The sequence below is a fragment of the Lactuca saligna genome, chromosome 3 (assembly GCF_052625555.1).
Source record: "Lactuca saligna cultivar CGN05327 chromosome 3, ASM5262555v1, whole genome shotgun sequence".
Lineage (NCBI taxonomy): Eukaryota > Viridiplantae > Streptophyta > Magnoliopsida > Asterales > Asteraceae > Lactuca > Lactuca saligna.
The window spans coordinates 13,329,332-13,344,881 of NC_136419.1; the positions used below are offsets into that span (position 1 = coordinate 13,329,332).

The 15,550-nt window shown below is 38.7% G+C and overlaps 1 protein-coding gene across 1 annotated transcript; it reads left to right on the forward strand.

Moving 5' to 3' along the window:
• Positions 1–13,031: 13,031 nt before the first annotated feature.
• LOC145034515 (alcohol dehydrogenase-like 3) lies at positions 13,032–15,162 on the forward strand. Its single transcript, XM_078982944.1, has 7 exons — positions 13,032–13,159; positions 13,277–13,413; positions 13,530–13,579; positions 13,674–14,223; positions 14,308–14,403; positions 14,507–14,668; positions 14,772–15,162. Exons 1-7 carry the CDS (start codon positions 13,081–13,083, stop codon positions 14,880–14,882), a joined length of 1,185 nt encoding a protein of 394 aa, XP_078839070.1. The 5' UTR covers positions 13,032–13,080; the 3' UTR covers positions 14,883–15,162.
• Positions 15,163–15,550: the final 388 nt, after the last annotated feature.

Here is a 15,550-nt window from a genome sequence, read left to right on the forward strand (position 1 = left end):
AGTCTCCAACACATTTTAAATCAAAAAGAGTTGAACATGAGGCAACGAAGATGGGTTGAACTGCTAAACAATTATGAGTGTGAAATCAAGTACCACCCGGGAAAGGCCAATGTGGTAGCTGATGCCTTGAGTAGGAAAGAATACTCAAATCGTCGTGTGAAGACTCTCTCCATAATCATTCAATCCCACCTGAGCTCGCAAATCAGAGCAGCCCAATTCGATGCCATGAAGGCAAAAAACAGAACAAGCGAAGTGTTGCGCGGAATAGAGAAGAATTTCGAAGTGAAGGAGGACGGAGCGTATTATTTCATGAACCGCATTTGGATCCCTAAGCTTGGAGGATTCAGAGAAGTAGTCATGAATGAAGCCCATAAGACACGATACTCCATCCATCCAAATTCAGATAAAATGTACTTGGATATCAAGCAACATTATTGGTGGCCCAACATGAAGGCAAAAATTGCCACCTATGTTAGCAAATGCCTTACGTGCGCTAAAGTGAAGGTGGAATATCAGAAGCCCTCGGGATTACTACAATAACCAGTAATTCCCGAGTGGAAATGGGAAAGGATTACTATGGATTTTGTGAACAAATTACCCAAGTTAACAGATGGATTGGATGTCATATGGGTAATAGTATACAGATTGACGAAATCCGCCCATTTCCTGCCAATAAAAGAATCCTACAAGATGGAAAGGTTGACCAAGATATACATCAAAGAAGTGGTGAGACTTCATGGAGTGCCAATATCTATCATCTCCGACCGAGATAGTAGATTCACTTCGCGTTTTTCGCAATCACTTCAAAAGCCTATGGGAACACATCTCGACATGAGCACTACTTATCATCCCCAAACGGATGGTCAAAGTGAGCGAACCAGTCAAACTCTTGAAGATATGCTTCGTGCATGTGTGATAGACTTTGGAAACTCGTGGGATACCCACTTTCCTTTAATCGAATTCTCATACAACAACAATTATCACTCAGGAATCAAAGTTGCTCCTTTCGAAGCACTATACAGGCGTAAATGCATATCACCATTGTGTTGGGCTGAGGTAGGTGATACTCAGCTAGCAGGAGGACAGACATCAAGCAATGCATTAACGAGACTGGAGATCATACACGAAACAACGGAGAAAATAATTCAAATCAGAGCTCGACTACAAGTATCACAACACCGACAGAAGAGTTACGTTGATAAACGGAGAAAGCACTTGGAATTTCAAGTCGGGGATCGGGTGTTATTAAAAGTCTCCCCATGGAAAGGGGTGATTCGTTTTGGGAAATAGGGAAAACTAAACCCACAATACATTGGACCCTTCGAGATTCTTGCCCGAATCGGTCCAGTGGCTTATAGACTGCAGCTACCTGCCGAGCTCAGCAGTGTACACCCCGTGTTCCATGTTTTAAATTTGAAGAAGTGCTTATGCGACGAAACTCTCATCATCCCATTCGATGAAATCAAAATCAACGAGAATCTCCTGTTCATCGAAGAACCAATTGAAATCATGGAGAGGGAAGTGAAGCGTACTAAGCAAAGTTGCATTCCGATTGTGCGAGTTCGATGGAACGTGAAACACGGACCAGAATTCACATGGGAACGTGAAGACCAGATGAAGCAAAAGTACCCTCACCTATTCTTGCATTCTCAAATCTAGATTTAAAAAGAATTTTAGGACAAAATTCCCTCTAACGGGGGGGGGGGGGGGGGGGGGTGATGTCACAACTAGGAATTCTGATACGTTGTAAACACTTAAAAAAGAACAACAATGTAACTAAAACTTGAAAACATGTATGGTGTTTGTTCAATGACAACAAAAATTCTATCAAATACTCAATAAAAACATTCAAATAGTCAACAAAGGTTGGAAACCCTAAAAATCCCGGTTTAAGTCCATTTTGGACTAGGATTTTCTTGTTTGGCCTAATGGACCAATAAGAGTAAATATGGGTATATTTACTTAATCAAGCACAAGTCAGAAACGTTTGAAAAGTTCAAAGAATTCAAGCATGAAGTGGAGAATCAATTGGGCAGGAAAATCACGATGCTTCGATCCGATCGAGGAGGAGAGTACCTAAGTCTTGAATTCCACGACTATCTCAAGGAATGCGGAATAGTTTCGCAACTGATGCCACCTAGGACACCACAATTGAATGGTGTGGCAGAAAGGTGTAATCGAACCTTGTTAGACATGGTCCATTCTATGATAAGTCGTGCTTCACTACCTATCTCATTCTGGGGGTATGCCTTAGAGACTGTCACCCATATCCTTAACCGAGTCCCTACAAAGAAGATTGCCAAAACTGTTGGGTTTTAGCCATAAGAACTTTCCTATGTGCGCATGCAAAACCCTATTGCTTGGATCTAGGCTTTCTAATAAACATGCTTTTGAAACCAAGACTTCTAATGGCTAATTAGGTTAAACAACAACATTAATACAGATCTAGAATCATACCTTTGAGTTCCTTGTTGATCTTCTTGTCTTGGAGCTTCTAGAGTCACAATTGTCACTCCTCTAATGGCTTACAAACACCAATAGCAAGCAAGATGATTTAGGAGAGATGAGAGGGGATGGAATTCGGCCAGAGGTTCCTTGCTTTAGGTTCTGAAAGGTTGTCCACGAATTCCACACCCCAAGGGCCTATTTATACCTTTAGACTCCTTAAGGGTTTCACCCTAAACCCTAATTGGATAATCTTCACTTAAGGCTATCCAAATCCATTCCATAGATATCCTTACGGACTATTTTGAGCTATCCTAAAGCTCTTAGAAACCGTCCAAAGTCCATCCTAATGGATTTATAGTCCAAAGTCTAACTATCAAACAATTGACAGTTTATACCCTCTTATTTAATTAATCTCTTTAAGTCACCAAATTAATACCAATTAATTTATGACTTATATTAATCAAATAGCTAAATATTATTCCTTATAATATTTACTCTCTCTTAACAAATCATCCTTCAAGTTGCTATGGTGAAGGCAACCCAAAAGGACCATGCACCACCGAATATAGTTATAGCCTTAGACACTATTCCAACAGTCTCCTACTTGGATAAGTCTAGTAACTATACAAGTATAATATGGTTTGCAATCGTAGCTCTCAAAGACGCTGTCAACTCTGATCTAATCAATCTTGTCCTTTAGATAAGGGATCGTACAGTCCTCTGTTAGATATCATGCTGACAATCCTATGGAATGGTTAGTCTAGCATTTAGATTTCTCGATCTTCGATTTATTTGACATAGAACTTAATCGAACACATCAATTCAGTTCTGACCGGGCCCGGCACATAAGTCAAATCAAATCATCGAGTGGCCAAGATATCTCTTCTACCCTCTTAGGATAAAATTTACAGATAAACTTCGACTTATATGCATTTACTTATTCATTAACCAACTATACACAACAATGCGTTTTATAACATCAAGTTACTGATGCGTTTTCGCATTATCAATGCACAATCAATTAACAAATAAAAAACCATATATCTAGGTTTTAAGACCATATGATATTATCGTCTTGCGATCACCTTTTATATCGTATTCCATAAGGTGATTCCAGTAAGCGCGGGTTTATTCCAATGCTCAAAACCAGTTCGTAAGCACTCATGAACGTTGCAGCAACTCTTGCTATGTCTAACACCATTTAGACACTCTACACACCAATTCACGACAATCTTCATTCATATCTACTCCCAACATATGAACGATTGTGGACCATTTGAATAATTCGATTATTCCTAATAAACTCAATTATTCTGGAAGTCAAAACATGCAAAGTGAAACAATAGTTAAACAACTAACATGTGATAGTAACTTTACTCATAAATAAAACTTCTTTATTTAATCATCAAATGTTAATTACATTTATCTATTATACGTTTCTAATACAATCTAATCTATGCTAATATCATCCTTCAGCCCAATACTCCTAGCATGCTGTAAGTGCTTAACCCTACTCAGTCCCTTCGTAAGCGGATCTGCTGGGTTATCTTCTGATGATATCCTCTTCACTACGAGTTGTCCTTCTTCTACACGATGTCTAATGAAGTGATATTTTCTGTCGATATGTCGAGATCTACCATGATCCCTCGGTTCCTTGGTCAAGGCAACCGCACCTTCGTTATCACAAAAAATCTCCATGGGCTCCTTTATGGCCGGTACAACTCCAAGATCACCGATGAAGTTCTTCAGCTATATTGCCTCCTTCGACGCTTCGCTCGCTGCGATGTACTCTGATTCGCACGTTGAATCAGCTACGGTTTCCTGCTTGGAACTTTTCCATGTCACTGCTCCTCCATTTAGGGTAAAGACCCAGCCCGACTGCGAACGATAGTTGTCCCTGTCGGTTTGAAAGCTGGCGTCACTATACCCTCGCACCTTCAAGTCATCACTCCCTCCAAGGACTAAGAACCATTCTTTCGTTCTCCGAAGGTACTTAAGGATGTTCTTCACCGCAATCCAATGTGCTTTGCCAGGGTTCCCTTGATATCTGCTAACCATGCTCAAAGCGAAGGCTACATCAGGGCGAGTACAAGTCATAGCGTACATGATTGAGCCAACTGCGGAAGCGTATGGTACTCGGATCATTTCTGTTATCTCGGCTTCGGTACTCGGACTTTGAGTCTTACTCAACTTGGCATTTCCTTGTATCGGTAGTTCTCCCTTCTTCGAGTTTTCCATACTAAAACGTTTTAGTACCTTCTCCAAGTAAGTATTCTGACTAAGTCCAATTAGTCTCTTACTTCTTTCTCTTACTATCCTTATTCCCAAAATGTAAGAAGCCTCTCCGAGGTCCTTCATAGCGAAGCACTTCCCGAGCCAGGACTTAACCTCCTGCAGAGTCGGGATGTCGTTTCCTATGAGTAATATGTCATCGACATATAGAACGAGGAAGCTTACTACACTCCCACTGGCTTTGATATATACACAAGATTCGTCTTCGCTTCGTACAAATCCAAACTCTTTGACTTTCTCATCGAAGCAAAGATTCCATCTGCGAGACACTTGCTTAAGTCCATAAATGGACTTCTCAAGCTTACACACTCTATTCGGATGCTTCGGATCCACAAACCCCTCTGGCTGAGCCATGTAAACATCCTCAGCCAACTTTCCGTTAAGGAAAGCGGTCTTGACATCCATTTGCCAAATCTCATAATCATGAAATGCGGCAATTGCTAGCATCACTCTAATAGATTTAATCTTCGCAACTGGTGAGAAGGTCTCATCATAGTCAACTCCGGGAGTTTGAGTAAAGCCCTTCGCAACCAATCGCGCTTTGTATGTGTGTACGTTCCCATCCACGTCGGTCTTCTTCTTGAAGATCCACTTGCACCCTACGGTCTTACGTTCGGGCACGTAATCAACCAAATTCCAAACTTGGTTATCGTACATGGATTGGATCTCGCTATCCATCGCCTCTTTCCATTTCGCAGACTCCGGGCCTGCCATGGCTTCCTTATAGCTATTAGGTTCATCAAGATTTACTAGTGTACCATCACTAATATACATGTCCCCTTCGGTAGTAATATGAAAACCATAAAACTAGGGTTGAACTCTAAATCTATCGGAACGTCTAAGGGGTAAGGATTCGTCAATCGGTTCAACCGGAGTTTCCTCCTCAGGTTGAACGCCAACGGTAGAGGTTCCTTCATCTATCGATCCTTGAATTTCTTCAAGTTCGATTTGCCTCCCACTGTCTCCTTGGGTTATGAGTTCTCGCTCTCGGAAAACTCCTCTCCTCGCAACAAAGATAACATTATCTTTCGGTCTATAGAAGAGATATCCAAAGGAAGTTTGCGGGTAGCCGATGAAAATACATCGCTCACTTCGAGGTTCAAGCTTGTCGTGAGTATCTCGTCTTACGAAAACCTCGCAACCCCAAACCTTGATATGTGCCAACGAGGGAGCTTTCCCTGTCCACATCTCGTGAGGTGTTTTGGCAACCTTCTTGGTAGGGACTCGGTTAAGGATATGGGCGGCAGTCTCTAAGGCATACCCCCAAAAGAAGATAGGTAGTGAAGCACGACTCATCATAGAGCGAACCATATCCAATAAGGTTCGATTACGCCTTTCTGCCACACCATTCAATTGCGGTGTCCTAGGAGGCGTCAATTGCGAAACTATTCCACACTCCTTGAGATAATCGTGGAATTCAAGACTTAGGTACTCTCCTCCTCGATCGGATCGAAGCATCTTGATTTTCCTGCCCAATTGATTCTCCACTTCATTCTTGAACTCTTTGAACTTTTCAAAGGTTTCTGACTTTTGCTTGATTAAATAGATATACCCATATCTACTATAATCATCGGTAAAGGTCACATAGAAGCGGTTCCCATCCTTCGTGGTTGATCTAAAAGGTCCACATACATCGGTATGTATTAGGTCTAATAGTCCCTCACCCCTTTCACAAGTACTCGTGAAGGGTGACTTAGTCATCTTTCCAAGTAAACAAGATTCGCATGTGTCATCTTCCCTAAGGTCGAATGACTCCAACACTCCATCCTTTTGGAGTTGGGCTATGCGTTTCTTGTTGACATGTCCAAGACGACAATGCCACAAGGATGCTTTCTCCATACTAGTGGAAGAATCAATATTCAAAACATCATTTCCTAAGTTATCAACAATCATAACAGTTTCATATATTCCATTACATGGTATAGCTTCAAAATAAAAGACACCATTCAGATAAGCCAAAATAGAACCATTCTCATTATTAAAAGAAAATCTAAAACCTTGTCTATATAAACCATGAAATGAAATGATGTTTCTAGCCATTTCTGGCGAATAGCAACAATTGTTCAAATCTAAAACTAAACTATTCTTAAGCACCAAAGAATACACTCCAATCTTGGTCACAGGCGACGATCTTCTGTTCCCCATGATTAGATTGATCCTTCCTTGCTCCACATCCCTACTTCCTTTTAGTCCCTGCACATTAGAACAAATGTGATAACCACAACCGGTGTCAAGAACCCAAGAAATAGCATGATTAGAATCGTTATATTTTATTGCATATATACCTGCGAAAGATGGCTTGATCTTTCCTTCCTTGATGGCTTGCAGGTAATCCGGGCAACTTCTCTTCCAATGTCCTATCTTGTGGCAGTGGTGGCACTCTGCCTCCTTCGGGTTAGAGCAGGGCTTAGAGGGATCAACTTTTGTCCCACTAGAAGAGGAACCATCTCGGGCTTTCACCTTTCGATAGTTATTTGAAAAAGCTTTCCTCTTCTTTCCCTTCCCTTGACCAATTGCCAAGACAGGAGCAGCAGACGGATTGGGAGTTGGTGCAACAGACTTGTCCTTGAAATTGCTCTCAGCAACCCTCAAGAGACCTTGGAGCTTACTTAGAGTGACCTCCTCTTTGTTCATGTGGTAGGTCATCCTAAATTGATTATACATCGGAGGCAAAGAGTGAAGCACCATGTCGATCGCCAAGTCTTCGCCGAAGTCAACGTTCAACTTGCGAAGGCGGTCGACATACCTTTGCATCTTTTGCAAGTGCACGGTAAGAGATTCTCCATGACCCATCTTAGCGGAAATCATGTTGGTGAAGATCTCGTAACGCTCTTGTCTCGCGTTTTGGTGGTACCTCTCCAACAAGTCTTGATGCATCTCGTATGGATACATGTCCTCGTAGGACTTTTGGAACTCGGAGTTCATGGTGGCGATCATGATGCAATGTACTTTCGTCGCATCTCGCTCATGGGTTTCAAAGGCGGTGATTTCAGCGGGAGTAGCAATTTCGGGGTTGATTTTCTCGAGCTTCTCGTCGAGGACATACTCTTTATCCTCATAGCGAGCAATGGTGCGAATGTATCTTATCCATTCGCCAAAGTTCGTTCCATCGAAGGTGACCTTTTGGCAAAGGCTCATCAACGTGAAAGAACTAGCAGCAGCGTTGTTTGCGTTTGACATCTATAGAAAGGACAAAGATAGATTAGAACAAGAATCCCTAATTATCACCCAATTAGAAAATTAGGGCTAGGATCCAACAATAACATTTACATACTAGAAAAGGGATGCCGTAATCCAACATGCAAATAAATTGAAGGTAAGTGAATGACGATTCACTAATTCTTCAAAACTTAAACTTTTGGTCCTAAGTGTTTTTGAGAATTCCTAGGTTCGGATGAGATTCATTGAACTATTCAATGGCATGTTTAAATCTCGATATGCCCCTCTTGTTTGTGACTGGGATGCCGAGGATCACAAAGCGGGTGTGAATTACCATGCAAATTTACATGGTGCCTTCATTGTTACGATCACCTATTCGATGTGCCGGTAAACCACACACGCTCCATCGAACTATGATAAACAATGAATCACCCTTCGCCACCTTCGCTTAGAACCAATTAGTGTGCCGGTAAACCACACACGCTCCACTAACATCTTAGCAAGGTGCAAAGTGTAATTTCATGGAATTGCATCAATCCACTTTTCCTAAAGTAACTAAGATTGGGAAATTTGGAAAAGGATTTAGTTACTTCGTATTTCTTATTATACTTTTAATGAGAGGATGAGGTTGCCCTATCCTACCCGTTCGGCTAACGACCCTCCACCAATCAAGCAAGCGGTGGGTGTGAGTGTACACCCATTAAGCGCCATTTTATAGGCCGCAACCTTATACCCACCTTATAGATCGACTTCGTGAATGAGGCCTACTAGCGGTAAGATTAGCATTTAGTTATACATATATATATTATTCTAATAATATCATATAAGTGTAGGGTTGTATTTTAAACTTTTCAAAATCTAGGGTTTGAAATTTAAGTTGTCTAAATTAAAGCTTTTAATCACAAATATAAATTTCAAAACTATAGGGTAGGTTTTAAACATTTAAAAACATTGAGGATCAAATAACAAATAATTCCAATTAACAATTTAATATTCTAATTATCTTTATTTGATTTATCTTGATTTCTTTGAAGATAATTACCAAAAATAATTAATTATTATCATATAAGTAAATTAAATATTTTAATTAGTTGATAATTACCTTTAACTAGATCAAGATAACACTTATATTTATCAAGAAATCGGATTCATATTGATCTAATTAGTTTATGGAAAGTTTGGATAAGATAAACACAAAGAAATCCCGAATCTGGCCCTTCCTGACGCTTGGACTCGCCGAGTGCACAAGGGGACTCGACGAGTCAGGCCTACTCGACGAGTTCACCATGGAACTCGACGAGTCAGTGACTCAAAACCAAAAAAAATCGAATTTTGCAGGTTTGTTTCAGTTATTCAAGCAACAATTTGTAGAAAACCAATCTAGGCTCTGATACCACTGTTGGGTTTTAGCCATAAGAACTTTCCTATGTGCGCATGCAAAACCCTATTGCTTGGATCTAGGCTTTCTAATAAACATGCTTTTGAAACCAAGACTTCTAATGGCTAATTAGGTTAAACAACAACATTAATACAGATCTAGAATCATACCTTTGAGTTCCTTGTTGATCTTCTTGTCTTGGAGCTTCTAGAGTCACAATTGTCACTCCTCTAATGGCTTACAAACACCAATAGCAAGCAAGATGATTTAGGAGAGATGAGAGGGGATGGAATTCGGCCAGAGGTTCCTTGCTTTAGGTTCTGAAAGGTTGTCCACGAATTCCACACCCCAAGGGCCTATTTATACCTTTAGACTCCTTAAGGGTTTCACCCTAAACCCTAATTGGATAATCTTCACTTAAGGCTATCCAAATCCATTCCATAGATATCCTTACGGACTATTTTGAGCTATCCTAAAGCTCTTAGAAACCGTCCAAAGTCCATCCTAATGGATTTATAGTCCAAAGTCTAACTATCAAACAATTGACAGTTTATACCCTCTTATTTAATTAATCTCTTTAAGTCACCAAATTAATACCAATTAATTTATGACTTATATTAATCAAATAGCTAAATATTATTCCTTATAATATTTACTCTCTCTTAACAAATCATCCTTCAAGTTGCTATGGTGAAGGCAACCCAAAAGGACCATGCACCACCGAATATAGTTATAGCCTTAGACACTATTCCAACAAAAACACCTCACGAGATATGGACATGGAAAGCTCCCTCATTGGCACATATCAAGGTTTGGGTTTGTGAAGTTTTCATAAGACAAGATACTCACGACAAGCTCGAACCTCGTAGTGAGCGATGTATTTTCATTGGCTACCCGCAGAGATCGTTTGGATATTTCTTCTATAGACCGAGTGACAAGTATGATATCCATCTTTGTGATTATTTCACGTGTTATGTGTTTATATATATATATATATATATATATATATATATATATATATATATATATATATATAGAGAGAGAGAGAGAGATATAGATATATCGGGCAGGGCCCGATGACTAATAGATTTGTACATCGAGTGGGGCTCGGTGTCGAGCGCGGCCCATTATATGTTTATTATGTATGGCATATGGTATTTTGGGAAACTCACTAAGCTTTGTGGTGACGGTTTTCAATTTATGTTTTCAGGTACTACTAGTTCGAAGGGGAAGGCTCGGGATAAATTGCAGTACACACACCACCTCGTTCCGCATTTTTATGTTACTCTAATGTTTTGTGATGTAGTCGATACATTTTATTTCACCATGGTTTTTATGATGATGTTTTGGATAATAGTTTTATTAATTTAAAAATGAAAATTTTTTGTTATAATTTTTGGGACGTTATATATTTTATAGTGCGAAGTTTTTTTTTTTTTTTTTTGAGATGGTTTCTTGTAAAAACCGCATTGTTAAATGGCTATAGCATTAAAAAAATAAGAGAATTGCATTAAAAAAAACACATAAAGAGAACTCTTCGTACATTTGTTAGTGCGGTTCACAAAGAATTAGCATTATAAACGATTTTTTGGTGCAACTTGTTGTGAATGCATCATTAAATTACGATTTTTGATGTTCTTATTATAAAACACATCATTAAATTTCAATTTTTTGGTGCTATATTTTGAAGAGCGTATCAACTTAAACCTGGCTATATCCGTTTAGGGTTTCTGTAAACACAAACATATCTACTTCTTCTTGGTGGAGTTTCTCTACAACATAAATGCGTAAAAACTCGAAATATCTTCATTAACTGTTTCGATATCTTCATTAAAGGTAATTTTAATTTTAATGTACTTTTGATTTTATTCTACCTATTTATTTGTTTATTAAATGATTGTTTATTGCTATTTTTTTAATTGAGTTTTATAGATTATTAACATGTTAAAATTTACATAACTTGTTTGTTTAAAATCGATATTTTAACATTCTTTGTTTGTTTATTTTAGTTTTCAGATGAATCGAGATTATTGGATGTACAAAACTTCATGTTTTCCTGAATTTTATATAGAGGGTATTCAAACTTTTATTAGGGTTGCCGAAGCAAATCACATGAATAAGGGAAGTGGATCAATTTGTTGTCCTTATAACATTTGTAAGAACTTTAAAACGTTTAATTATAGCGAAGAAATAAAGTATCATTTGTTGCAAAATGGTTTTGTGCCCAATTACACTTGTTGGTCAAGACATAGAGAAACACTACTTGATTGCAGCACATCCTCGATCAATTTACATATTAATAATTGTACATACAACAACGATTCATATGTTGATGATGATGATCACCATTCGAATGACCCCAATAACAATTTCAATGAAAAGTTTGATGACATGGAGGCTAATATGGATGATGTTGAGCAAGAAAATTAGAACGTCTATTTAAAGAAGTAGAAACATCATTATGTAGCGGTTCCAAATTTATGAAACTTGATGTTGTATTGAGATTGATAAACTTAAAGTTGAAAAACGGATAGAGTGATAAAAGTTTCACAAGTCTATTAGAGCTTTTGCATGACATTTTTCCGGATGACAATGAATTACCCATTTCTACATACTAAGGAAAAATGCTAATGTGTCTGAAGGGATTGGAAGGTGAAAGAATACGTGCATGTCCAAATAATTGTATGTTGTATAGAAAGGAGTTCGAGAATAAACATAATTGTGTTTTCGGCGTTGCAGCGAGGTATATACGGAAAAGAGGTTTGGATGAGGTTAACGATGATGTGACAAAAAATGGACCACGGCCTAAAAGGTTGTGGTATCTCCCTATTATACCGAGACTGAAAAGGTTGTTTTCAAATGAAAAATAAGCAAAGTTACTTTGTTGGCATTCGATAGGACGTATAACTGACAGAAAACTTAGACATGTTGCCGATTACCTCAGTGGAGAAACATTGATAAAAAGTATCCTGAATTTGAAAAAGAGATAAGAAACATATGGTTTGGGCTTAATTCAGATGGGATTAATCCTTTTGGAAACATAAACATTCGTCATAGTACGTGGCGGCCGATCCTTTTAGGCATTTACAATCTTGTTATCATTATGATAAACAATAGATAAAGAATGGTCATTTATAAGAAGCTCAATAAAAAAATGCAATCGGAATAATTTATCTCCGGCGATAATTAATCTTCTGCCAATCATCAAAAAATCGACCAAAAAAAGTTGCAATACCCACACAGTTTACTATACGAGTATACGACAGGGATTTTTTTTTTTTTTTTTTTTTTTTTTTTTTTTTTTTTTTTGTGTGTGAATAACTGTATTATATATTATTAATGGCTAAATTAAGCTAGAAGACGTCTATAATGACTCATTTGCGTGGTTCACGCCGTTTCAAAAGTTATAACCAAATTGATTACTGAGCTTCTGCATGCGTTCCCCCTAAACAGTTAATAAGTTATAAGTCCCATGCCCATTATCTTAATTTATCATTTTTATAAAACTGTAAAACATTAAATCGTGATATAGTTGCTAATTAACGACTCTACATATTTCGTAGGAGTTTCCCGTAGATAAAGCTATTACTGCAGTCACGAGAAGTGTCTTTAATAAAATAATCAACATTGAAGTCGTTAATTTGTTCAAGAAAGGCGGCTTTCAATAAACGCGTTCGGACACCAGTTGACTCCACCAGTCCCCTACATGCATATATATATTTATATTGAGAGAGATCCAAGACAGTAACACACCAATCCCAGAGATAATTAATACATAATACATATCCGACAACTATATCGATATGGCTATCATTAAAATGAAGAACAACACATCGAACGCGAAGGATGTGACCACTGCAGGCAAGGTGATCACCTGCAAAGGTAAATTAATTGCATCATCTTTTCTCTATCGATCTTATCGCTAAACACTAGTACCATGCATGCATGTAATCCTGGTCATGATCAATATTTGATTTTGAACTCCATATATATATGCAGCCGCTGTGGCGTGGGGTCCTGGGCAGCCTTTGGTCGTGGAAGAAATTCTGGTGGATCCCCCACAGAAGATGGAGGTCAGAATTAAGATCCATTTCACTTCAGTCTGTCATACTGATCTGGGTGCTTGGCAAGGCAAGGTATTGATCGATCATCCATTCATCACTCACTCCATATACATAAAAGCGCGTCTATACGTCTAAGTTCCATATCCAATCGAACTAGGCTTGATTCTTGATTTTTGATTTGTACGCAGAATGAAGCTCAAAGAGTATATCCACGAATTCTTGGCCATGAAGCATCTGGGTAAGCTAGATTAATCTCAAAGATATTTGTGTAGTTGTCGTTTTTAAAGTACTACAGAATTCATGACGTTTAGTGTTGCCTTATATATCAATAGGGTGGTGGAGAGTGTGGGAGAAGGAGTGGAGGATATGAAGGTCGGAGATCATGTTGTTCCGATATTTAACGGCGAATGTGGAGATTGTGTTTTCTGCAAATCTAAATCAAGCAATCTTTGTAAAAAGTTCAGAGTGGACCCGCTTAAGAGTGTAATGACAAACGATGGAAAGACACGGTTTTGGACGAAACAAGGAGAACCCATTTACCATTTCCTCAACACCTCCACTTTCAGCGAGTACACAGTGGTTGACTCCGCCTGCGTTGTCAAGATCGACCCAAATGCTCCCCTCAAAACGATGACTTTGCTTAGCTGTGGCGTGTCAACTGGTCTCGGAGCCGCATGGAATACAGCCAATGTACACGCCGGATCCACTGTTGCTGTGTTTGGTCTGGGAGCCGTAGGACTTGCAGCTGTTGAAGGAGCTCGTTCAAGAGGAGCCTCCAGAATAATTGGGATTGATATAAACTCCGAGAAGCTCGCCAGAGCTGAAACCATGGGAGTCACCGATATCATAAACCCATTAGAATTAAAAAAGCCAGTCCACGAGGTCTGTATTCGTGTAATATATACTTATACTTATTAGTAGGTCAAAATCAGAATCTAACTGCTAAAATACCTCAAATTTTGACAGGAAATTAGAGAGATGTTGGATGGAGGAGTAGACTTTAGCTTTGAGTGTGCCGGAAACTTGGACGTCCTCCGCGAGGCATTTCTATCGACTCACGAGGTAAGCTAATTAAACTCATGCATATAGGAATTACATGGTGGAATGAAATAGCATCAAACTAAATGATTGATGGCTAATATGTCATGTTGTTATATATAAACAGGGTTGGGGTTTGACAGTACTACTGGGGATTCACTCCACTCCCAAAACACTCCCTCTCCATCCCATGGAACTATTTACTGGTCGGAGAATTATTGGATCTGTTTTTGGAGACTTCAAAGGGAAAACGCAGCTACCTCAGTTCGCCAAACAATGCATGCATGGGGTAAGTTGGTTTGTGTTCTTCATCGAATTAACTTGGCTTCCCTACTCTATATTTGCCAACTTTTAATAACGACCATGACTAATTTCCATATGCATGTTTGCAGGCAGTGAAATTGGATGAATTTATAACACATGAACTACCTTTCAGTGAGATCAACCAAGCTTTCCAGTTACTTATGGATGGAAAATCACTAAGATGCGTTTTGCATCTATAAAGTATCCATCATACTCTCTTCCAACATTCTTTCATGGAGAAATACCCATTCAGTTCAAATATAATAATTGTGGCTTTGCCATAATATATGTATTACTATTTAATTTATTTACTTATATATGTTATATACACCGCGGCATGTCACGAATGGAATGTAAGTTAGGCTCGAAAAGTTTTGCTTGAGTATATATTATTATAGGGTCAAAATGTTCAGGATGAGTGTTGATAAAGAATATCGATGGATATTGTGGACTTTACATAAAAGAAATTAATTTTGTACTCATCTTGTTTAGGATATTGTGGACTTTACATAAAAGAAATTAATTTTGTACTCATCTTGTTTATAAAATAACAATGAAATTGGCGATATCACAAAACTACAAATTTGGTTTGTTGGTTTGCACACACACACACTCAGAGAGAGAGAGAGAGAGAGAGAGAGAGAGAGAGAGAGAGAGAGAGAGAGAGAGAGAGAGAGAGAGAGAGAGAGAGAGAGAGAGAGAGAGAGAGAGAGAGAGAGAGAGAGAGAGAGAGAGAGAGAGAGAGAGAGAGAGAGAGAGAGAGAGAGAGAGAGAGAGAGAGAGAGGCATGTGGGATGAGTTAACAAGAGTTATTTCCAAAGATCAATACCACAATGAAACAAGTTGAAAATAACGGCAAACCACACAT

Excerpts from the sequence above, each read along its gene's own strand:
- LOC145034515 (XM_078982944.1), top strand. The coding sequence starts at position 13,081 with ATGGCTATCATTAAAATGAAGAACAACACATCGAACGCGAAGGATGTG. Across the intron at positions 13,580-13,673 it reads CTTGGCCATGAAGCATCTGG|GGTGGTGGAGAGTGTGGGAG; the intron begins GTAAGCTAGATT and ends ATATATCAATAG. Across the intron at positions 14,404-14,506 it reads CATTTCTATCGACTCACGAG|GGTTGGGGTTTGACAGTACT; the intron begins GTAAGCTAATTA and ends ATATATAAACAG.